Here is a 25,897-nt window from a genome sequence, read left to right as displayed (position 1 = left end):
AATCTTTTGCCCAATATGGGGTGCAAACCCACGTCACTAAGTCTCGTGGTCTACCAACTGAGCTATCCCTTCAGATAACGACGCTCGCAGGATCGTAGCGTCGCCCACGAGCGCGAGAAGCGCCTCTCCAATGGCCTTCATCTTCCAAAACCTTCCCAGTTTCCGCCCAAGCCCACGCACACACAGAGGCTTCTGCCACCTGAGTCAACTCCAGGGGGTCGGCACCCACAATAAGATATCTGTGGGGGCTGGGCCTCCCAAGTCGATGGGCAAAGTTGAACCCCTTCATTGTGGACCCCGCAATCTTCAGGGCGGGACCCTAGGGCTGCTGCAGGTTCTTCCCCGCAGGTTGCTCGCTGAATAGGGGGGGTGCGCACCCGCTCCGTCTCCCTCTAGGACCCCGGCGGAAGCTGGAGCCCGGCCGCGGCCGGAATGCAGACCACTGCGCAATGCACACGATTTCTAATTCAGCAGCGGGGAGATCCTCGGTCGGCGGCAGCCGCCGGTCCTGGCGCGGGAGGGAGGGGGCGTGGTGGAGAGGCGAAGGCTCCCAGGAGCTGCTGCTGCTGCTGTTGCAGCAGGCGAATGAAAACGGCTGCGGTTGCTGGAACCTGAACACCGGCCGCCCCCGCCGCCCCCCTGCCCATTATTATTATTATTAGCCTTTGCTCCTTGCATTGGTCGCCGCCTGCGTTTGCTCCTTGCGCACACCCCTGAGAGAGAGGGGCGGGAGAGGCGCACGCGGCGGGGTTTGCAGAGGGAGCCTGGGCAGCGGCCAAGGCAGCATCTCTCCGCCGCTTCGGGCGGGTGGGGGGCTCTGGCTGGTTTTGGAGCAGAGCCACTCGCTCGTCTGACTGGCCGCGCAGTGCAAGCAGCTCTGCCTCTCCTCGTCGTCGTCGTCTGCCCCCCGCCTTCCCCCCTGAAGCGAGGCCGCAGGGAGGGGGCGCCCGGAGAGCGGGGTGCTCCTGCTGCTGCGGGGAAAGTTGCCGCTCGCTGGCGGGGAGGGAGGGCGATGTCTTCTGAGCGCGAGCTGCCGCAGGGGGGAGAGGTCCTTTCTGCGGCCGGGAGGGGCAGAGCCCCGCGGGCGGCGGCGGCAGAAGCAGCAGTAGCAGCTGCACAAGCCGGGTGCGACTGAAGAAAGAGGCAGGCGAGCAGGAGGACGGAGAAGCACCATGCCACCCTTCTTCCCGCGCTGGGCGCCGAGGCTGCTCCTGCTGGCCTGCGGTGAGTCGTTTCCTTTCCCAGGAACCCGAGAGCGATGCATCGGGAAGCGCAGATCCTGCGGTCCCCAAGGGCAGCCCCGGACAAAGGAAGGACCCCCCCCCGCTGGGGATCCGAGGCTGCCTGCAGCGTGGGTGGGGATCGCCGTGGGGGAACCCCACGCTGGGGGTGGATCGGTGGGGCAGAGAATCTGGTCCTCTGAAGCAGCCCGGAATGGATGGTGGTGGCCTCGGGGTTCCTAACTCGGGGGCGTTTTTTCCTGGTATAAGGCAGGGGTGCGAGACGGCAGCTTGGGCGATTGAGGTGGGGGGCAAAATGGAAATAGAAATCGTTTTCCTGGAGGTGGGGCTGGGTCGCGCAGCGGGAGGGGGCTCATACACCTTGGCAACCTCTTAATCTGGGAAGAAATACACATATAAAGGGGGAGGGGTTCGTATTAACTTTATTTCCAGTGCCAGTGTTTGAAAAGGTACACTTTGCGCGGAGGAAGGTTATTTATATTCTTGGAAGTTCCCGCTGTTGTTCCAATTCACCATGGTAAAGTATATACCGTACAGCTTATGTCCTTCCTTCCACATTGCTTTCTGCCCCCCTTTCCTTCAATGGAGTTTAGGTGCTTCTTATTTTAAGTGCCTTATCCTGTAGCAAGGCTAGTTGCCATTCTAAAGGCGATGTGTTACCCCTTATTGACCACCATTGATGTTTCAGTCAGTGGGGTATCTTTCTATGAGGAAAGGTGTTTCTGTCATATGGGGCCACATAATACTTACCTGTAGAAAACAGCCTGGTGAGAGTGTCTCAAAGGTAAGCATTTTGCCGTTCCATTTTAAGTTTTACTTTATGGTGCCATGGAAAGTCGTGAAGCACCTGCCCTGGCACTAAATAATGGCTTCTTTGTGTGGTGGAGCAGGGAGTATGTCAGTCTAGGCAACCTGGAACTCTCTTGTCACGGAACAAAACTTTGCAATTCAGAGAGTTCAAGCCCAGTTTCAATGCTGTGAAATTCAATGCTGCTTCACACACCATATTGGGAAGTGGTGTTATATCATGTGGCTACAAGCAGCAGGGAGCTACAAGAAACTGCAAATTCACTGCAGCCTATAGCCGTATAATACATGGTGGGGGGGTGGGATGGGGGTGGAACATCAAATGTATTTATTCAGTGCCCACACTGCAAACAGTGGGTGATATTTTTCCACTGCTGTTCCTCTCCATTTCAGGGAGGAGGCGGGGAATTACTATAGATTTCACTTGGACATTTGCGTGGCATAGTTGTGATGGGCATTGTGAATTAGCATGGAATTTACTAACGCCAGCAAAAAAAAAATTAAATATAGTGGTTAAGAAATGTAGTAATTCAATTACCCTTTCACTGAAAAAAAAAAATGGCTAGTGAAGATTTGGCTGAAATGACAAAGTTAACTGCATAGACCCGTTTAAGAGATGGGCAGCAAGTAAAGACATTTGAGGGAAGATGGTTTCCTTTCAGTGACTTAATGGACCTAATATGCGTTTGGATATTCAGAATGTTGATCTACTGAGAGTTGTTGTTAATATGGATTTGTATGTTTCAGTAGTGTTGTTTATTGTTTTAGGGGTTTTTTTAAGGGATGAAGAAAGCGTCCCTAGAGATTGCTGAAAATAGCCTTGATGTAGTACAGTTTCTGCATGCCAAAGCTGAGTTAGGATTCCTGCATACTGTATTTTCCTCTAGGGACTGCATCCAGAATTACTTTGTACTGCACTGAGAATCATTTAACCCATAACATTGTCCTGTCACCTTTTTCCCCTTAGAGTATTTTGATTGTTTCTCTTTCACCAAAAATATGCTGTCGAGAAGTCCTGATACCAAATTAGACTCTAGTTCTAAAGAGCCTAATCTGTAAATTTTGAAAAGGGGGGTGGGGTATTAATTAAAGCCGATTAAGTACAGAAGTAATTATAATTAGAATAGGTAGGAGGCCTGTGCTTCTAATTTTGTATAATCTCATTGGAGATATTTAAAGACGGAGACCCCTTTCAAAAAAATAAAACGAAGAATGTTGGAAGGGGCTATTTTTCTTAATAATGTGAGTGAACAAGCTCAGTTTGTAATCTTGGTGAACAAAGTAAAATGGAACTTTGTAACAGACCATTAAATGTTTTCTTAAAAAATATAAAATTAATCAATACTTTGCAGCAATCGGCCTGGAAGAATGAAGACCATCTGGTCATTCTGCCAGTGATGGGATTGGAGCAGAGCATGTTCACCCTTCTGCTTGTAAATTGTGTTTCATCTCTTAAGTATTGAGAATAGATCCTTCTGTAAAGAGACACAAGTAAAGTTATGCTAGCCATATTGGCCCCTAAGGGGGGGGGAAATCCATAATTCATGTTAGAACAACATCTTTCTCAGGCCGTTCAAAATATCACAAAATAGTATGCCAGCTTTAAAGTCCTGCAGAAATATGTTATCAGACTAGATTGTTTATTTAAAAAGGGGGAAAAGGAGAGAAAACCTGGCTGGTGGTAACACCGTAAGTCTGCAGCTGGTAGTGGCTTTAAAAAAGAATATGGAAGAAGGTAGCAGCTACTCAAATCATAGAATCATAGAGTTGGAAGAGACCACAAGGGCCATCAAGTCCAACCCCCTGCCAAGCATGACTGCACTTCTAGGGGCTATGCAGGCAACAGGCTTCACCAAGGCCTAGTTGGAAGAAGAAACATAACTGGCTGATTCTCCATCTCTGAAAATACAAAAAATTGGCTGTTACCCAGGTTTATCTCCATCCATTAATGAAGCACACAGGTTCCTTGATGTGTGCATCAACCAACACCTCAGGGGGTTGGACTCGATGGCCCGTGTGGTCTATTCCAACTCTATGATTCTATGAATTTTCTGGTCACAAATTGGAATGCAGCAGAGTTAGTGAAAGGCCAGTGTAATATTGAAGCACATACTAGAAGACATTCTGCTCTAGCTGCAGTTTCTGAACCACCTATTATTTATTTAAATATTTCTATACCTTGATTTTGTAAAAAAAACATACAGCCTATGGAACATTACAGTAAAGTCTTATAGAACCCAATGGAGCCATTTGGGATCCAACTTCTATCACATGCTTCTTGGTGTGATCATAGAATATGGTAGAACTCTGGGACCTCAAACTGTTAGTTCATGTGGTGTTGCAACAAAGCCTTTAAATAAGTTTAACTGATCCCTAGCAATAGGTGTTTTTCTACAGGGGAAGCGACAGGACATCAACAAAACTGCTCAAAGGTTTTTGATGCTGTGTTGTGTACTGTATAGGTAAAGCCATGTCATATTTCTTAGTCCTCCTACAACTCATGGCAGGTGATAGATGGGCTAAGAAAACACAAATATATGCTTTCCATAGATGGCAGCAGGTTCTAGACAAGACTGATTTGAAAACTCGGTGGGCAATCCAGTTATAAAATGGTTGATACAATCCTTGTGCCAAGTCCTCTTTCATTTAGTGAAAGTCTATTATTATTTAAAAAAAACAGAAAGGCAGAAGTGGAAGCCTGCAAAAAAAATTTCACAAATCCTTTCTGTTTGCATGCACACACTTACTCTTTGTATTCATGCATCCCTATTCACTCCATTTACATGTTATAATACTTGACTTCTTTCTCTGCACCCATTTCCAGTTTTCTGAGACAGCTCCCCTTTTCTGAAAATTAGAGCCATTTTTTAAAATTGTGTTTTGCATACTTAATTTGTTTTATTATTCATTTATGTGATTTTAGGCTTGTAAAATAAAACAAATGAAGATAAAATAATAAAAAATACAGCAAGACAAAATGCAGCATTAAAACAAAATCAAACAAGTTTAAAAGTAGATAAAATAAATTTGAGAATGTGGGGGGAGGGGGGAATCAGCAAAGTTCAATTAAATGATTTAATGCAAGGATGGTTACCTCCTAGTTCAATGGGCCTAATTCTGTCAACCAGTAACATTTTTCTGCCCTGATGGGGATGGAAATCACTCCCTCTCCTGGGAAGTGAGTGAGTGGAGATGGGGTAATAACTACCCTTTAGCCGGTCTGTATGGATGGATTCTCTTGAAGCCCCCCAAAGTCTTGCTGCCTCTGATTTCAGAAGCTTGGGAAAATAAAAGGTCTTAGCGCCTGACCCAGAAAAGTAATCAAAGTTGGTGGCCAAGTAGACTTCTCTTGGGGGGACATTCCACAACTGGGGTGCCACTACTGAAAAGGCCCTTTCATCTCACCCATCTCTGTCTAGCCATAATTAAGTGCTCTAACATTTATCCAAAGCTTGCTTAACTTCACAAGTAGGCAAATAATAAATGTGGACCTGCAAAGAAACTCTGAGGGGGGCAGGACAGGGCAAAGGGGAGAAAGGGCTCCCCATCTTATCCTTCATCTCCCTTTTTTCTTTTCTTTTCTTTTCTTTTCTTTTTTTTTTTTGGCCAATTTTTTTTGCTTTTCAAAAAAATTAACAAGTTCACATCAAATTACAGTGGTACCTCAGGTTAAGAACTTAATTCATTTTGGAGGTCTGTTCTTAACCTGAAACTGTTCTTAACCTGAAGAACCACTTTAGCTAATGGGGCCTCCTGCTGCTGCTGCACTGCCACTGCGCGATTTCTGTTCTCATCCTGAAGCAAAGTTCTTAACCCGAGCTAATATTTCTGGGTTAGCAGAGTCTGTAACCTGAAGCGCATTTAACCCGAGGTACCACTGTAATTTGAATTTAATGCATACTTAAAAGTTGACGTCCCACCCTTGTTCTCCCTATCTTGCTGCATTATAAAACATTTACAGTATTTATCTGCTTACCAATTTGTGATGCTGCTCATCTCACTGTCTTAATCCGTAAATCCCCATGTTAGCTTCAAGACTGTAAGGTTTGAGCTCACTCATTTTCCCATTTGGACCTGAAATGCATAGTTTTGCCTTGGACTCGGGATCAATATGGCAGGCCCACAAGGCACTCTGTGCTCTTCAGTGGCGTAGGAGCCAAAGGGAGAACTGAGCATCCTTTCTCTCCACTGTGGCCTCAAAGAAACTTTGGGGGCTTCTGCGAGGCTGAAGGGAAGCGAGTGATGGGCTGCATCTTAATTTCAACCACTCTAAACAGCCAAGTGTGACCAGCTGGGACTAATGCCTGTATGCCATCATCTTGTGGCCCTCCAGATGTGGAACTCCCATCAACCCCAGCCGCATGGCTGATAGGAATCATGGCTGTTGTAGTCTATCCACATCAGAAGTGCCACAGGTCCCCCCCCCATGTATATAAATTTGGCCTTCACAAATCTTTGTTTGTTTATTGCAAATTGGGGGTGTGTGGCTGAAATAGTGGTACAGACCATTTCTGTCCCTAAGTTATTAAGAGTTTGGGGGGTTGCCTTTAACATATGAGATTCACTGAAGCAACAACTGGGTATTTTAGGTGTAGTTCAATATCTAACATAGTTTTGAGGTTGCCTTTAAGTTCAGCTCCACAGTTATGGGTTACTGAGATGAGGAAAGCTTGTTCCCATCCTTGGAACACGGTGGCCATACTGAAGGAAGTGCTTTCACTAGGAAACATTGGCACGTCCTTCTGGAATGGAAGCCCTGCCAGGCTGGAGGAACAAGACCATTGTAACATTATGGTAGAAAGAGTGCATCAGACATTAAGTGTTAGGACATGTAATTTCTCCTGCCCCATAAGCTTCTCCAAAATCTTCATTCCTTCCAATGCCTACAGAGGCATTGCAATAACCTCGCAAACGCTAGCCCTGCTTTTTAATAGGGTTGTTAAATTCAGCAAATTAAAAAGTCATAAAGCACTCCACAGCAGCTGTTGTTTTAAGACTCCAGATGTATAAGCGATTGGGAAATTGTAGCTGTGTTTGGACAATGATATTAAGCCAATATTGACAGGTGTTTTGCCCATCCATGCAGCTCCTTCACTTCTCACTTTGTGACATGAGCGATCAAATCAGGAAGTTTCTATCCATAGCAGTAATGTGGTTACCAGGTTCAGAACAAACGGGATATTATACCATATTTGAGCCATGGTTTTAATATCCCAGCTTGTTCTGAAGCTGCTGACCATAGTTTTCCAGGTTGGCTAATTAGATATTTCCTTGTTTAATTGTGGCTTGTGTGAAGGGGCAGAAGACTCATTCATATTTCAGCTTATTAAATTGAGAGATATCATCCCTTTCCCCCCCTTACTTCTGACCATGGAAAGGAAAAAGCAATGTGCCTGGTTGATGGGACACCCAACTATCATGTTGTGAATGAAATACTTTCATCAGCTTTGATCAATGGGAATTGTTCTTAAGTAAATGGAAATAGGATTTCTCCATAGTTTCTCTGCAATTCCAGGCCAACACTTCTAGACTGTAATAGGACATGGGTAGGCAAACTAAGGCCTGGGGGCCAGATCCGGCCCAATCGCCTTCTAAATCCGGAATCAGCATGTTTTTACATGAGTAGAATGTGTCCTTTTATTCAAAATGAATCTCTGGGTTATTTGTGGGGCCTGCCTGGTGTTTTTACATGAGTAGAATGTGTGCTTTTATTTAAAATGAATCTCTGGGTTATTTGTGGGGCATAGGAATTTGTTCATTCCCCCCCCCCGCCCAAATATAGTCCAGCCCACCACAAGGTCTGAGGGACCAGCCCCCTGCTGAAAAAGTTTGCTGACCCCCCTAATAGCACAATGCTAGAACTTTGTTGCAATGTTACTGAATAACTAGGATGAATAACTAGGATGGTTTGCCCTGGTTCATCCCAGCAAAGGTAAGAGTCCCTTCCCTTAAAGTAGTGCCTTTAACTTCCCATAATGAGATCTTCCATCTGCCAGGCACAAGATTGATCTCGGTCCTTGAGACTCCCTGGGGTTCTCATTCACGTAATGGCTCCTAAATAATTTTATGGTGATGAGAGGTAGCAGATGCAATCTGCTGCTAACTAAATTCTTAGCCTAATTAATAATCAGTGAAGGTTGTGGCTGTTCAAATGCTTGAACTGATTTTCCTGCTGCTACTGGGAACACGGATTTTATTTCACCAGAGGTCACATCTACATCACATTTTGAATACACATTTAGAGCACTTTACTCCCCCTTAAAGAGTCCTGAGAACTTTAGTTCCTAATCCTAGTAATTGTAGCACCATGTCCTTTAAATGTATGGTGTGGATGTGATCTATAGTGAGGATGGGTTCTATTGCCACAATAGGTAGCCTCAAGTTTTCTCTGGGAACTTAAGTTTATTTCTGGAATTAGCAGAAAAGGAATTACACCGCTATTGGAAAAGTTATATTGGAAAAGTTATATTGGAAACTGAGGGTAAAAATGTGCTGCAGGCTGTGTTTAAGCCTGGCACTCTGATGGCATAGTAGCAGACATTCCTCAGCTAAGCTACATGGAAGTTGATTATGTTTACTACACAGTTTGGATGAATGAGCACTAGAGATGAGACCTTTCTACAGAAGGACATCTCTTTTCCTTCCTTGGTCACCCTCTTCTTTTGTGTGTACAGTGCTGTGAGATTCCAGAGGGTGTTAAATGCATCTTCCTCCCTTCAGCTATCTTGCTTGACTAATTCCTTGTTAGTTAATCTGCTCGACTCCAGCAAATTGGGATGGCTACACATCCAACGCAGTCAATCTTTCTAAGGAACCGTTTCTTTAATTATAGGCACCCGAGGTTTAAATAACTATATTCATACTCCAAGGGAGAGCTCCAGGTGACAGAGTATGAATTAGAGCACACATTCCTCCCTTGTGCTTGAAATGAGGAACAGCCTTGTAGGATGTTGTGGATAAATAGGCAAAATGGGAGCACTGAAATTGGCCAAAAGGAAAACTATATGGTCTCCTAGAGCCCAGAGGCTATGCGATTTGCTCTCAGTTCTCAATTGTACAGTAATTTGAATGAGCTGTCCCCAAAGAATAAGGCTAACATATCTCATTTACATGAATATAGCTTGGGTGGATTCACACATGAGGCAAGGGGTAGCTGGGATTGCAAATCTTACTGCTTCTGGATTGTGCTTTTCACTTGCAGAAGCATTCATATACTTTTTCTTCACCAACTCTCCTTCATATGATCTGACATAGTGGGCAAGAGGACCCAGAAAAACACTGTGCTGAGGCTGGGAATACAGTGGTGCCCCATAAGACGAATGCCTCGCAAGACGGAAAACTCGCTAGATGAAAGAGTTTTCCATTTTGGGGGTGCTTCGCAAAACGAATTTCCTATGGGCTTGCTTCGCAAGACGACAATGCCTTCCAAGTTCCTGCGGGTTTTTTTCCCTTTCCCCCCCCTTTTTGTAAGCCGCTAAGCTGCTTATCAGCTGATCCGATCAGCAGATAAGCCACTAATAGCGCTAATCCGCTAATCCGTCAATGGGCTTGCTTCGCAAGACGAAAAAACCCGCTAGACGAAGAGAATCACAGAACGGATTCTTTTCATCTTGCGAGGCACCACTGTATTGCCTTCCCTGTAGCTCCCTGTGTTGTTTGAGCAGCCTACCAAGCCAACGCTTTTCCTACCGACTACTCTGCAGGTCTAGGAGAGGACCATTGCATTGTTCTTCGTCAGAAATAGGGAAGGGTGCCTTCACAACCCTCTGTGGGCAGTTTTGGACCTTTAGTGGAGGTTGCTCATTGGCTGTGAGTCCTGGAAGACCTGCTCCCTGGCCTTGCAGGCCCCTGCCTGGTCTGGTGAGGTCCTGACTGACACCCAGTTGCAAAAGCTGAGGCTGCTGAACAGACTCTTGAGTTGGGTGGGGTATTTGTGTGGGGGGAGGGGGGTGTTACTGTTGCTGATACTAATTTTTTGTGTCTCTATTTTTAGAGCTTCTTTTGATGTATGTGGAAATTGTTCAATTTGGTTGTGTACTTTTTCATGTGTTTTATTTATTACTGATGACTACTTCTGCTATATTTGTAATTATGTAATTTATTTCATGTTGTAAGCTGCTTTGAGCATGGTTTTCACTATGAAAAGGTGGCGATGAAAATAAAATGATGTATGTATGTATCTATGTACGCTCTATTTTCCTGCAAGTGTACGGGATCTCTGCTGCCCTCACTCATCTTTAGGTTCTTGGGATATCCATGCATAGACATCCTACTTAGAAACAAATAGATGAGCGTGCTCCTTTATCTCTTGCAATGGAAAAATCGGGGGGGGGGGTCTGCTAGCAGTTTCTTTCCATAGATTGACAAAGAGGTGGGATTATAATTCCAAAAAACCCCAGGATTTTTTAAAAATGCAAAATCAGTTCTAACAATCTGCTGGTTTACAGTCTTGTGTGCCACTAGTCAATATTCATGTGTCCCCTACACAACATCATGGGTCGTTAAACTGACATTTGCTTCCCTGCTTTTTGCTGCTAGCCCAGAAAATATACAGGGCTCCTGGGAATGTGGGTGTGCTAGAATCTCTGCGGGGTGCCTGCCTCTTTCCCGGCTTGGTCTGTGCCAGAGGAATGCTGACCTCTCGCCTATGTTTTCTGCAGTCCTAATTAGAAGTGATTGCTCTGCTGGGCTTCCTAATCCTGCATTCAGAATGTTCTACTAATAAATGAGAGACTGGCAGCAAAAGTCGTGGGGGGGTTGTAGATATAGGGGTGCAGGACTCATTTCCTATAGAGAAGGAACCAGGGTCAGATGCTTTGGAATAATCATGGGGAGATAGACAAAAGGGCTCTGTCTGGGCTCTGAGCTCTCTCTGTGTTCACAGGCGGAAGCCACTGAGATTGTGGCTTTCTTGGTGCAAACCTGCAATCCTGGTGAGCCTCCAACATTGTGCGTGCAATCTGCACTACGTCCTGCACCGCCAACGTGGAGCAGCAGGATGTCAGCCCAGTAAGCACCACGGACACGATTGCAGGAGCCGCTTAAGCATGGAGTTGCCTCGTACTGCACCTTTTCTTTGTCAAGACAAACGGCTCATCAGGCACCTGCTTTTTTTGACTGCGGAAGAAGCGTGTCAAATCACGATGGCACAACATTTCTGCCGACTCAGGGATTTTAAAAATATATAGTTAAGCTGCGATAAACTGCAGGAAACAATAGCTCGGAAGAAGGTGCAAGGATCGTAAAGCCCACAGACAGCTCCTCACTTTTCATGTAGCCAGATTTTCTCCTTTCTAACCATTAGAAATGTTCCTCTTCTACTCAGTTGGGAATAAAATGAAACTCTCAACCACCCTTGCTCTCATTCTGTATGAAAGAACACAGATAATAGCATAGGAAAGATGATCATGGGTTGGCAATGTGTTTGTTTTTAGCGCTACTTCTGGATTGGATTTGCAGCCCTCTGCCTGTAAGAATTGTTCTGCTTGATGGTGCTAAAGATCTGTCTGTCGTGGAGGCAATGTACTGGGGCAACAGGGGCCAGATACCACCATAAAGTTTACAAATAAAAGCACAATGGGTTCAACCACCCCATTTTTTCCCAGCTTCTCGTAATCAGTTATACTGCCTTTGGACATGGAAGTTCCATTCTTTGTTATTATGTCTGATAGCCATTGACAGACCTTCCTCCACAACCTTGCCTAATCCTCCTGGGGGAGTGGGTGGGTGCAAAAATCTAAACATCCTGTGCTAATGGATTCCATAAGCCAATTACACATTTGCGTGAATAAGTAGTTTGTTCCATTTTTCCTGTATTTTTTGCCTGCCAGTTTCACCAAATCCGTGGGGAGCCACTGTATTTTCTATAAATGATTCACTATTTCCCCACTGTAGCTTAACTCACTGCTATCCTGCCCTCAAATTTTCTCCCTGACAATGTGTAACAGAAGTTCCTTGGGATCTCTGCCTTCCTTTTTCCACCAGTAGCCTATACATCAGGGGACATCAGCGGCAGATGCTTCTTTCAGCTGATCATTGTTCCCCTGTCTCAAGTGATTATCAATAAATGACCGTTTTGGACCGAGGTCCCTATTTTGAATAACATCTGCTGGACAGATGCTTGGGCACAAATTTGGAGAGCCTCTCAAATGAAAGCCAGATATAAACTGAAGCAGGTTAGCATGGGGTCCTTCTATGAGGTCCTACCCCCCAGTTGGCATAATCTTCACTTGTAGTTTGTTCTGAATGAGGTATTTTATCTCAAGCAGCAGATATTGAGGTACTATAAAGAACAGGAATAGCTGTTTGAGTTCATTTACACAAAAAATTGTGCCCCTCAATAACACTCAAGTATGGCAGTAGTTACCGCCTGCTGCCTCCACATTTATTCTTCACTAATGTATGTAGGAGATAGCCACTGTGTCAAAATCTGAGTGGACCAATATTTGTGTTTCCCATCACCTTCATTAAAGCTGCTGTTCCTCAGGCAGTCAAACTGGGACAATGAGGCCTGTGTCTTCTGCCTTTCCTAACTCTTTGTCTTGTGAACCTAGAAGAATAACTTTTATTTTGTACTGTGTATCTCCGTGTGGCAGGAATTTGCCAGAGGACAATGTTTTTACTCTGGAAGGAAATTCCTTATTTATTATATGTATTTGGGGCAGTTTAATTACACTTGCTGCTCTGACATTGCTCTGGTTCGTAGGCTAAGTTGGTAAAGATGTGTTGATTTCCTGGCTAAGGGCAGAGAGGCCTAAGTGCTTCCACACCAGCCTTTTTAATAAATAAATATTATTTTTCTTTTTTTCCTACACCAGACTTTTTATCCAGTGTTGCTCATTCATCTCTGAGACTCCAGATGACATCCCTTCCAAACCATTGCATTCCTATCTCTCTCCCCTATTTGTTTTTTTTAAAAATGGCATTAATATAGCCTTTTTGTTATATTTATTTCCTCCTAAACATCATAGACTCCACGTTATCCACTTGAACCTCACAATTATCCAAACTGCTTTGTCAGTCTTTATATTCTAAAAAAAGGGGTGGGGAATCTCAGACCTGGGGGCCTAATGGAACACCCCAAGCCAGGCCACACACCCTCCCCGGCCATATCTCCTATGAGTCCTTATTTGAATCTTCCTTGGGTGTTTTTGCTGGCCTGGAATGTGTTCTTGAGTTCCGATAATGCTTCTTGGTTGCATAGATGGCAAGATGACGGAGGTATGTGAGTGTGTGCTGGAAAAAGGCCCTGCTGTACAAAGGTAACATTTACCTTCATTACTCCACCCACCTTTTCCTCTGGAAGGATGCTCAGCAGGTTCCTCACCCCTGTTCTAATACAGCTTAAATAAAATTTGGATCCCCATTTTCTGCACCTAAGATAAGCTAAATGTTCCCTGCTCATTTTGTTATATGTAGCAGGTACTGGTATCTTCTCCCCCTCCCACCATGAAAGTGTGATTCAGAAGTATCCTTACAGACCATGAGTTTGTAAAAAAAACACTTCTTTTCTCAGTCCCTGAACCAACAGAACTCCTATTAGCAGAAGACTCAAATCCTTTGTAAGAGGCAGTCCTAAGATTATTGGCAGCTCTTGCAATCGGACTCTCAGTGTATATGGGAGTCCCTGCATGGTGTGTGTTGAGTGAGCTCACTGAGTGGGGAGCAGATGGAACCAACTAGCAGTGCCCCAAAAGTCAGCTCACACCCTTCTGGACATACCTTGATATCTGTGAATCCAGTTGAACATGTGAAGCCCCACACCCCTCAAAAAAAGTGTGTGTGTGTGTGTGTGTGTGTGTGTGTGTGTGTGTTGAGGAGCTTCTTCAGTCAGAAGAACCCTGCACCAACTGATTGGAAAGCACGGCCAGATGGATGTGCTGATGTTGGTGATGCGGCTAGTTTTTGTCTGTTTGTTTTGTGGGGAAAGAGCTTTACTTCTCTTCCTATTGGTGTGACCCTGGGAAAAGTAGGAAGGCAGATGGTTTCAAGGCTTCCAACCTCATAGGCATTTCTGTTCCTGGTCATCTTCTGTGGCTGTAGGTTGGAGACTATAGGTGAAAGTGCCCCTCGTCTTCCCCTAGGAAAAGGACTTGTCTTATCCTCATTCCAAGCTTTCGGAGGGAGCTTGCCCTCGCTGGCTCGTGGCCAAATGAGATTTTTTTTAAATGCCTGCTGCTTCCCTCATACCCAGGACATGTTATTAGCACATTTCATCCTTACATTATTATAGTTGGAGGTAGTGTTGTGTGTGGTGGCATTCTCTCCAGTATATGACTCCTTTCATTATTTATTAATGCATTGTTTATTATTACATCCACCTTTCCTTGAAGGTAGTCAAGGTGGGGTGCATAGTTTATTTATTTCCATTACGTCCTCAAAACAGTCCTGCAACCTGGGTCAAGCTGGGAGAGTGCCTGATCACCCAGTGAGCTTCCTAGCTGAGTGGGAAAATGAATCTGAGTTTCTCAGGTCCTGTTTGTTATTACTTTGATGGCTGTATGACACATTTCACTTGGACACAGAAAATCCATATAAGAGAAATCCAATTTAGCCCCACATGTCAGGGAATTCAGCAAGCCAGGGGGAGAAGCTAAATTTGGGACATAAGCAATCAGTATTGGGGGTGTATTTTAGTTAAGAGGTTCAACCATTATGCCATACTGTGGGGTTTTGTTTTGTTTTGTTTTGTCCTGGATGCTGGCTCTGAGAGTACCATTGCCTTGGTTGGTGGCTATGAAGATAGTCAGCTAAGAGGAGGAATTTGAGGAGAGTATTATGATGGCACTGCCACATGATAATAATGCTGGGGTTCTCCCTGCCACAACATAGCCTCTGTGGATTTAATGATGCTTTCAGACACCCCCATTGGCAGGATTGGATTAGATGACCCCTGGGGTCCCTTCCAACCCTACAGTTCTATGATTCTTTTTATTTATTTAATTGCAGGCTTGGGGGGGGGGTTGGTTGCCTGTTTTGGGAGAGTGCCTACCTTTTTTGTCTGCAATTTTTTTTGGTTTTTGCAGGGGAATGGTATAGGTGTTTTGCCTGTTTTGCCTGGGGTGCATTCTAAGAAACAGATATTTCATGGTTTCTGTAACAGATTTTCAGATGCAGTCCCCACTCTCAAAAAGGTTGGGGACTCGCACAGCTGGGCCCAGGAGGTTTCAGGGCAAGAGTGCTAAAGTTGTAGAGAGGAATACAGTGCCAGATGCCTGTGCGTGTGTCTGTCTTTATAATTTCGCAGGGAAACTCACTTGTCAAAGGCCCTCCTGCTTTTCAGCGTTGTGTAACCTCATTTCTTACATTCTAGTCAGTGACACTCACGTTCCATTACACTGAAGTGTGTTCCCCATTCTGGGGTTGCCATATGGCAGGCTGTAAACCAATTAGTCCCTCTCTTTTGGCTGCCTGGCTTGGCTTGGCTTGTTTGCTTCTTTAGCTCTGCTTCAGTGTTATGCCATGGGCAATCCTAATTATTTCAAATGGAAAAGTTAACACAGGCATTGGCAACCTCAGGTTTGTTTTCATCCCTCTGTGCTTAGGCCTTAAGAGGCTGCCATGGTGTGCTGGCAAGTGTGTTTGTTCTGCGCAACACGTGGCTTTTTCAGCGTAGGCCTGTACACTATATAACACTTCTAGGCCCTTTGCCCATACATATCCCTTAATGATGTTCAGTTTCTAGCCTATTGGCATCCTTTCTACAGGCTTTTAATCAACCTGTCGTCGTTCCCCCCCCCCCCCCAATGCCCTGGACTTTCTTCCATGCCTTTTCTGGATTCTTGAGCTTAGTCTCACTTTGCCTCCTCGGCCTAGACCAGGCCCCTGACATGGCTCCAACACTAAGCCTCCTGACTCATTCAGTCCCCCTGCCCAACAGGTGGTTCCTCCTGATAGGTTTCCTTTTGGCTTTACAACTGGCCTAGTGTTTCCTTGGCGTTTTGTCCTTTGCTCTGTTAACTGTGTCGCTGCTTTGGGGATAACCTGCATCTGCTGTCCTTTGGGAATGGGCTCCCCCCCCACCATGCCACAGCTGTTCATCTGAGGAACAAGTCTCCCTTTCTTTGACAGCCATCCTGTGTAAAATGTATGCTACAATCCTACCGCTGTAGTCTTCTTGCTGCTGTTCGCAGAATTTTGATTTCCTTTTTATTCCCTGGTAGCTTATTTTTACAGAAGAACTGACCTCGGCTGCACCCACTTTGCCAGCTGAATTCTGTGAGCGATTCCCACAATTGCTAAAACTGTGATAAAGCTCCTCTCATTCCTGTCTCCTCCTCCTCCCCCTAACTGTGCCGTGATATGACTTTTAAATAGTTGGAAGGCAATTTGAGTCACACATTCACCGCCTTTTCATGCCTTGCGATAAGCTTCGCCTATGCTGGCCATGATGGTTAAGGTTTGGCCAGCTTCACTTTACTTGGTTCCATTGTAAAGGCACAACCCTCCATGTTGTGGTCAATCCAACTGTATATATATGTTTGTGTGTGTGTTGTATTCTGTTTGGTCTGGTTTAACTCTGCCAGCTATGGTGCTTCAAATATCGAGGGGGAAAGTTTCAATTAATGAGATCCATAACCCCACCTCAGATTTCTCTCCAATTTACAGTCAAATCATTGCTCCCTCACAGCTGTCTAAACTAGGATTGCCATATTTCAAAATGTGAAAATCCAGACTGAAAAGTTGTTGAATTTTGCGGGGGGTTTTGGGCCAAAGTTGTTGAGCATATTTTGCAAAATCTTTAAAAAAATAAAAATAATTGAAGTTTTGGAGCTATTTTTAAGGAAAATTGACAAAAAACGACAATGCCGAAAGGGGTTGCCATCCGTCTGGATTTTCCCAGACATTTCAGCGATTTCCGCCGGGACACTGCTTCTAATGGCCGATTGCCGGCTATGTCTGGGAAATTCCAGACGTATGGCAACCCTAGTCTAAACTGGCCTGAAAGGTAAAGTGGGCCAGGCCAGCCCCCCTGGTCTGCCACTCAGTGAATAGCTGGTCATTCCTGTAATTCACTCACAAGGCTTCCAAGGTAGTGAATTTCATATTCCATTTTTGTCTGGTCTGAGAATATGAGCAAATTTGATGTTAATGTACTTTGTCATCTGGCAGAGGTGTGATAGTGCGATTCCAGCGCATGATGATTATCATGACTTGCCCAGTTCTGCTTGGCCCAGGGCTGTGGAAGCAGACAGGTCTGATCTGCTTGGCATTTTAGGCTTCAGAAAGAGGCCAGAAAATTCTCTTGTCCGCTGTACTGCAGTGTAACTGATGTTTGCATAAGGACATATGGCTAGGCTTGAGGCGCTCTGTGTTGGGGCTAGCGTAGAAACCACACAACTGGTGCCATTTTGGATTGTTTGGTATGCTGAACAAAGGATCAAGGAATTTATAAACTACACACAAACAAAGCAGTGAAGAAAGAGCATGTTCTAATTTTGTGCCGTTTCTCTGTATTAAATACTTGATGCAACAAAATTGTTTTATCTGTTAGATAGCTAGAATGTGTTTTATACAAGAGACTGTTTAGATTGCTCTGCTGAATGCTTTCTTAGAAAAGAACATTCTGCCCAGATTAGCAGAGGAAGCTCAGGACACAGATTGGAACAGAGAAGTCTTGGGCCTTAATGCAGTTATTTCCCTGAGCCTTGTGTTTATTTTCAGGTGTCTCGATGGCTGTAATAACTTGTTGGTGGCAGCTGTTAAGAAGCATTCCTTGCTAGTAAACTGGAGACTGCACAGCAGCCTTCCCCAACCTGGTGCTCTCTAGATATTTTTGACTGCAACTCCAATTAGCCCAGTTGATGTCAGGGGTGCCAGGAGTTGCTGTCGGATTGGGAATGGCTATTGTGCATGCTTAGGCTGAGTGTTTTACTCCTGTACAAAGGCACCAAGAAGTCTAAAGAAAGGGAAAACTAGAGCAAACTCCTTGGATGCCTGAAGTCAGGAGGCCAGGCTCAATGCAGAAGAATTAGTCAGGAGTCTTTCCTTCTTGTGGAATCCGAAAAAGGATCTGGCCAGGGCCTAGAAAATCCTCGGTGTCTGGTTACCTTGGATCTTTTCATGTTGGCACCCAGGAATTTGCTTGGGTTTTAATTTCTGAGAATGGAACAAACCTGTTTTAAAATACGCTGTGTAAGTGCAAATGATGTGTAGACCCAGTCATAATTGTAGGTACAGTCAGGAGATCTTTGTCTTGTTCCTATATCTCTTGGAGGCTACAGAGAGAATAAAAGGTAACAGTACAGTACACTGAGTCTTCACTCAGTTTTCTATCTGTCTTTAAAACTTCCCTGAACAAGTCCAAAGAGACAAATATCTCTGTATAATTGCACTGGCGCCTCTCATAAAGCCTCATGTCTTATATGTCCTTGGCAGGACTGAGATGCACTCTAGGCTGAGGTACGCATATACAGGCCTATACTTGTGTTTTGTAAGGACTTGGTTTGTTGTAGGCAAAACATGTGTGGATATTGCTCAGGGCAATGGTATTGGTAGTATGCCAGAGGTTTTGTAGAATTCGTGTGGCTCCTAGCTGACAATGATAAAGCTGAACCAGAGTTCAAATCCCTGCTTTGCCATTACCATTGCTCAGTGAGCATTAGACATCTCACAATCTGTTAGATCTTTAACCTGCTAGCTGGGAAGAATATTTGAAGGCAGGTAATGAAGATTGTAAGGCATAATCTTTACACATTGATACTTGCATATAGCTAGTGCTGTTTTGTTAGAGCTATGTACTTCTTGCAGGACCAATTTGAACAATAAAATACCAAAAGGCAGGGCTGAGTTTGTTTTGCATCGGTGGAAGTTTGCTGTGCAAATTAGAGTTACAGTAGCGCAAAGCAAATCCAAGAACTTGGCTCTCAGATCCACCAAGTTTTGCAAAAGCAAATTTTCTGCAGCTCAACTTAGCTGAGGTCTTGAAATTCCCAGGGTTAAATTCATACTCAGTGAAGGAAGTAAACGTCAGACTGAGCCCACTGCTGATACTTTCACAACTGCTAATTCTTGTGCTTTGGCTAGCATTTCTTTTCTTTGGTTGAGGATAGTAGCCCAGCCTGGTAAACCGGATCATGAATCTTAAAGGGTTTAAACTGGGTAAACAGTTCAGAGTTAAATGAGGGTAAACAAACTGCTGGGAACAACCTCTTGCACTAATGGGATTAGCTCCCCTGAAGGCCAGGCTCCTCACAGGTGACGGCGTTTTTAAGCTTTAGGACTTTTATAGAGAATGCGTGGGGAAGGCAGTAGACATGAGAGACGTTTCCAGCACAATCCTGTATATGCTTACTCGGAAGTAGTCCCCACTGGCAATTACAGAAGAGGAAAAAGAGGTACAGTGGTACCTCGGGTTAAAGACTTTGCTTCAGGATGAGAACAGAAATTGCGTGGCAGCGGCGTGGTGGCAGCAGGAGGCCCCATTAGCTAAAGTGGTGCTTCAGGTTAAGAACAGTTTCAGGTTAAGAACGGACCTCCAGAACGAATTAAGTTCTTAACCCGAGGTACCACTGTACTTAAAAATCTAAAGGTAGGTTTTTCAATAGTATTTTATAAAACATTTAAAGATTTAATGGTCCCATACATATGTCTAAACTGTACAATGATACCTTAGCTGGAGGTTTATTGCCACCAACCTGGAAACTATCAAGAATTGTATTAATTCCCAAACCTTATAAGGTAAAGGACCCCTGGACAGTTAAGTCGAGTCAAATTTGTCTACATGATGTGGCACTCACCTCCGCTTTCAGGCCGAGGGAGCCAGCGTTTGTCCACAGACAGCTTTCTGGGTCATGTGGCCAGCATGACTAAACCGCTTCTAGCGCAATGGGACACCATGACAGAAACCAGAGTGCACAGAAACGCCGTTTACCTGCCTGCCACAGCGGTACCTATTTATCTACGCCCACTGGTATGCTTTCAAACTGCTAGGTTGGCAGGAGCTGGGACAGAGCAATGGGAGCTCACCCTGCCATGAGGACTGCCAACCTTACGATTAGGATCGCCCAACAGTTGAGTAGAGAACTGCCATGGACTGGCTGGATGCAGAGTAGTAATGGGAAGCTCCAGCTAGGGAACCCCCAGAGAAGAAGAAGGGGATTGGTGATGAGATGACGATGAGTGGTCAGAGGGAGAAAAGAGAGCAGACTGGAAGGAGGAGGTGTCAAGCTGAAGAAGCAACAGGGTTTGGTGAGCAGGAAGAGGCTGGGGCAGATAACATTCTAGAATCAGAGGCAGGAAGGGGGTGGGCAGGAGACAGATATTATGCAGAAGAATCCAAGGAGTCTCCCTCCCCTTCCCCCTGGTCTCTCAGAACAGTCAGAGAAACGAAGAAGGTGGAACAAAGAGAGACAAGATGAAGGAGCCTTAGGCTGCTGGGGAAGTAATGTCCATTACTTTAGTGGGTCTGCTCTGAGTAGAAATAACATTGCATCCAACCCATAAAGTTTGAATTGGTGCCAAAGAATTGGATGAATGGAAATTAAGATTCATGAGATCACGTTAATAATTATTTGTATCCCTCCCTCTTCTCTCACTGAGGGAGATATACTTTTCTATCCAGTATACTGATGGATGGCACATGAAACTGTATAAGGCTTGCCCAATGTGTAAGAGTTCATGCTCCTCGAGTTTCAACCAGGTTAGTAAACCACTCCTCACCTTTCTTGGCTGAGGCTTCAATCCGAAACTCACTTACTATTGCATTTCTGTTGAACTCCATAGAATTTATTCCTCAGAGTAAACATGCTTAGGGTTGAATTGTAAATGTAGCTGTGTGTAATCTGGTAATAAATTGACTGCTGTTACAGTAAAAGCCAAAGAACCACTGGTTTAAATATAGAATACATTATGTTATGTAATATGGCCAATTGGTGTCTCTCTAGTTCAGCATTCAAGGAATAGAACATTATTTACCTAATAAAGAGGTATGAAGCAACCTTGCCACTCCCCCCCCCCCCCAGGAATCTGTATTGGCTTTCTTTGTAACACTGATGGGAGTTCCTCAAGAAGGAAAGAGAAGGTGAATCTTGTGTCTAAGACGTTACCCTGTTAGGCATTTTTTACATGGTCTTAGCAATCCACACTTTCATTTTTTTTAACAGATATATGCACAGCAGATCTAAGAGGGCCTATGTACTAATAAAACTGTTACATATATGCAGTAAACGTGTGCTTTTTAACCATGTGTATCTTACAGGTACATGCACCAGGGCACTGTGGTTTGCCACAGCTTTGTCACATGTACGCATTGTAGCAAATACATCTTTGGCTGCATAGCATATAAGGTTGCCAGTTTTACACTTTCATTTCTTTGTGCCTCTGTACCTATCCCATCCTATGAACTTGTGCACACAAGCAAATTAACACAACTAGGCAATAGGGTCCTAGTACTAGGGCCTTCAAGGCCAGCACTAGATTCTAGCACCACCAGCAGTGCAGCATAGGCAAACAGTTACATGGCTTGGATAGGGAGGTAGGTTTGATGGCATTCTGCTGCCTGTCAGGCCCATTGGAGTCTCTTGTTACGTTGAGATCATGGATGAATTGGGAGTGGCTGGTGGTTTTACTCAATTTGACAATCAAAGGCTCATGCCAGTCATGGCAGCTTGCATATCTGTCACCACAGCAGATAAACAGGATTAGTCTATTCTGAATGCAGCTAGTGTGCATGTGTTATCTCACTTGCATATGTTTATAGTCCAAGCACAACAATTTTATATATACACACACACACCCCCTCTCTTTTGGGGGTCTCAAGATGCTGCTGTAGTGCTAATAATAGCTCAGTGACAGCTGCTGTGTGAAGGCATAAAAATCCTAGACACAATTCTGTTCTATCTCTCTCTCCTTGTAGACTGAGCTAGGAGAGTATTCAAGCAAGATATAATCTGACCTGCAAAGGCATGCTGCATGCTCTATAATGGAGCATATTTTGGGATGTTTTGGCTTTAGTGACTGACTGACTCAGCTATGTGCAAATAACTCTTGGTGAGAGTTGTCCATCCCTTGGGATGGCCAGAGAAGCCTTGGTTGGCTGCTTTATGCTGCAGTGCACTTCTTTTCAATGCTGCTTGCTCCTGTCATACTTTTGCTATCTCTGGTATTTGCCTTTGTCTTAGTTGATCTCCTTTAGCTAATTTTGTTTTATTGATCTAAAATGAGAAAGCACATAGGGCAATAAAAAGTCTCCAAAAATAAGGATGAATCAGTTGTGGAAAAGCTCTTGCAGACCAAGCATTATCCAAGGCTCAAAAAAGGCACTCCCTTTGATTTCAAGTTTCTGGAATGAATAGTGTGTAAATTCTCCCTTCTGTTTTCATGTTTATGGAGTCCCAATCCAAAGACTGCTCTGGGTACCAACACCACCCCCTCTTAATACTTGCCCATTTGCTTACATGCTAATCTAACTTGGGTAACTGCTGCCAACCCACCCCTCTGTACACTCTGTACATCTAGACAGATATGGTCTCCTAGACCATAACAGCCATGTAGTACATGCACACCTTGCTTGCTTAATTCACATGACTTTCCAACTACAGCACTACTTTTTCTCCCTATTTTAATGAGTAATGTGTATTGAGCAATAGCAAAGTTTTGCTGTTTGATATAGTTTTAACACAGGGAATAGGATCTGGCCAGTTAAGTGTGCTCTCAATTCGCTGCTCAGTATGACAGAAAAAGATGCCCATTTCAAAAAGTGCTGACTTTGACACAAATGAAAAATTGGGAGCGCTCCAGGTTATTCTTCCTTTTAGCTGTGGCTTGAAGTTTAAAGCTGTGGCTTAAAGTTTCCATTCCTGGCATGATGCCAGGCTCAGGAAAAGTGGTAGTGGTTTGCCCAAAATGGCCCCATGGACCAGCCTCTGTCGGGTGTCATTAGGCCCACAGCCTATAGGTTCCCGACCACTCAATTAACATAAACTCTTAAACGTAGACACATCAAAAACAAACAAAACAAAGGATTGTGAGAAATCAAGACAGTATAGCTATTTAAATGTCATGGGTCAGGGTGCAATTCTTAGTTCTACAGAGTCTATTTTACAGAGTTAATTCTGTCTTGGCCTGCAGAGATAAGCACATGCATCTCTAGAAACTTGATATGTCAAAATGAGGGAAAGCCTTCTTATCAAAGCGACAAATTCTTTTGCAGTGCAGTCAAAACACAGTCCCTCGTTCATAATGAAGGATCTCTCTTTAGAATATTTTGAAGTTGGAAAGAACAGTGAGTGGGCAGTTACTGAGGGTGTAATTGCTCAGGGTGACTTGGAAAATGGAAACTGGATTTTAGAATTCCTATTAGCATAGTGACCAACCAAAGATCTCACAGGAAGATGCAGTAAAGGAGAATAAATAATTGTGGTCAATGTAGAATCTGTCCTGTTCTCATTGAGGGACCAACGCATAGGGCAAGGCTAGTCGGTTGTTACAGCACCAAGGACAGCTCTTAGTGAGCAACTTCCTACAACATGGGTTGCATTGAACAGAGCTCTTTTGTGGCTCTTCCTCCAGTCCACCTCTCCTAGGCTTTGTCCCCTTGTGGAAGACTAGGGCCAGCCTTTTGGTCAAAAGGTAGGCAGTTCTGTGTATCATAACTTTCTGTCTGCTGTGCTCCTAGCAGCACTCAACTGGCAAGGTATGGTATGGGGGGGCACTTGCTCCTCAAACCTAGGTGAAAGTGCTCATGAAGGTCCTAGCTCCAGTTCTGTGGGCTCTGGTGCTGTGAGAGTTGGATTAGTGGATTCCTGCCTGCCAACCTGAGGTTCAGTGGTCCCTCAATCATCAACATAGTGCTCAGAGCCAGGAACCCAATTTGACTCCGTAGCTTGATAATATTGTAGCCTCAGAATTGGTGTCTCAGTCACTGCTAAACTCCATGACCCAGACTCTGGAGGAATTTGAGGCGGGGGAAATTATCTGGATTTGCAAGGGTGTACCTTTTTTCCTTATTCAGAATATATATTCTATTTCTCTATGGCTATGAAATGAAAACAGACTATTCCCCACCCCACCCCTCTGTTTGCAGATGAGAATGGGAAGCTACTAGGTTCTGTCACTGAATGGTCTGATGATTGTTCTTGCATTCATCTGCAGTATTTCAGCTTTTCTCTCCAAAAGGCTTAAGGGCTTTCTAGGCAGTCACTTTTCAATGCAGATACATGCATAGTTACCCACTGGTTTGTGCAGAGTTTAAAAGGGTTCCTTCAGGTTGCTTCAGTTGCAGCAGTATCTAATTTTCCCTGCAGTGGATGCATTGTGGTTTTCATACCTGAATATCATGTTCTTCCCCCAGAGAATATATTCATCACTTTTGTGTGATTGCTGTGGATATTGTAGTTATACCAAAGTCAGTACAGTCATACCTCGGGTTACAGACACTTTGGGTTGCGTGTTTTCGGGTTGCAGACTGTGCTGAACCCAGAAGCACTAAACCGCGCTTTGCACATGCACAGAAGCGCCGAATCACGACCCACGCAAACACAGACACGGCGCTGCGGGTTGCAAACGTTCCTCCCGCACAGATCATGTTCGCAACCCAAGCTTCCACTGTAAAAATGTTGCTGTAAAGACAGAGACTGTTCTTGAGAGAATGTATGGACTGCGTGATCAGACCAAAGGCCCATGTGGTCCAGCATTCTGCTCCCACAGTGACTAACTGCGTGGTTACAGGAAGCCTGCAAACAGGACATTGGGATGCAACAGCACTCTCCCCAGCAACTGGTATTCTGCCAGATTATAATTCTGCTTCAGACATTGGAGGTAGAACATAACCACTGTGGCTGGTGGCCATGGATAACCCCCACCTCCATGCATTGTATAATCCTCTTTTAAAGTCATCCAAGTCATGGGCGTAGCCAAGGGGGAGGGCAGCTGCCTCCCCAATAAATAAAAATCAATAAAAACACATAGCTAACTGAGGTTCTCCCCCCCCAACAAATGGCCTACCCCCCCCTCAAATCCTGGCTATGCCCATGATCCAAGTTGATATCCATCACTAACTCTTACGGGAATTAATTCCATAGTTCAAATAGGTGCTTTGTGAAGAAATGCTTCATTTAGTCCGTCCTGAGGCTTCTAAAATTCTGCTTCATTGGCTGGTCGTCGGTTCTAATATTAGAGAGGTTTTAATATTATCTACCTTTCCCCCAAATGCATAATTTTATACACCTCAATCATCTCCCCTCCTTACTCGTCTTTCCCTGAAATGTTGTAACATGGCTCCAAACCTTTGATCATTTTGGGTGCCCTTTTTCGAAGAGAGATAGCTCCACTACTTTTTGTTTTCTCCTTTGAGGTTCTGTATGATTACTAAAACTGATATTGCTCTCATTCTTGTTTGTAGGTTCTTTGTGCATCTACTGTGCAGTTTCAGAAGATCCTGGTACTGAAGGACTGACTTCAACCTCCTTCGTGGATTTCTCAGCAATGTCTCACTTAGAGTCTCTAGATACCAGCAAACAGCCAAACTTGGAGGTGTCAGAACCAGACCTTGTCCCCAATGCCCTGCTAGCCTCACCTGGTTCGGGCTTTTCCAGCGAGGAGAATGAAGATTCCAAGATCCTTCAGTCCCAGTATATTTGGGATGATGGTGGAGACATAAATGATTCCAGCTTGTATGTGGGACAGTCATCAGGTAGTCTGTTTTATCCCTCCCCCCCCCCCTTTGTATGTTGTTGGGAAGACCTCTGTTCTCTCAAATTGATGTGATTTGGGCTGAAGAAAGATGGGATTCATTTTAACTTCATATCTGTTTCCATTGAGTTGTGTGTGCAAAGCTTAAGAGTCCCATGAGATGGAATCCTCTCATGGGTGCTTCCAGGCAGGCATATTCCAGGACTTTCTAATAATTG

The 25,897-nt window shown here is 44.5% G+C and overlaps 1 protein-coding gene across 3 annotated transcripts in view; it reads left to right on the top strand.

Annotated features, from left to right (window-relative positions):
- The first annotated feature begins 446 nt into the window (after positions 1 to 446).
- The window catches only part of PODXL2 (podocalyxin like 2), a 57,304-nt gene continuing 31,853 nt past the window's right edge, over positions 447 to 25,897 (top strand). Inside the window, exons 1-2 of one of the 3 annotated variants that reach the window (XM_083489312.1) lie at positions 447 to 1,224; positions 25,390 to 25,680. In XM_083489312.1, the coding sequence (XP_083345438.1) occupies positions 1,173 to 1,224; positions 25,390 to 25,680 (343 nt within the window). In that variant the 5' untranslated portion in view covers positions 447 to 1,172. Of the gene's footprint in view, positions 1,225 to 15,847; positions 15,928 to 16,109; positions 16,135 to 25,389; positions 25,681 to 25,897 lie in introns of those variants that run through there. The other 2 variants (XM_083489313.1, XM_083489314.1) reach the window with 2 other exon arrangements.

Source organism: Podarcis liolepis, assembly GCF_965112155.1.
Source record: "Podarcis liolepis genome assembly, chromosome: 2".
Taxonomy (NCBI): domain Eukaryota; kingdom Metazoa; phylum Chordata; class Lepidosauria; order Squamata; family Lacertidae; genus Podarcis; species Podarcis liolepis.
Note: the sequence above shows the minus strand (reverse complement) of the source record. Positions and strands in the feature narration are given on the sequence as shown.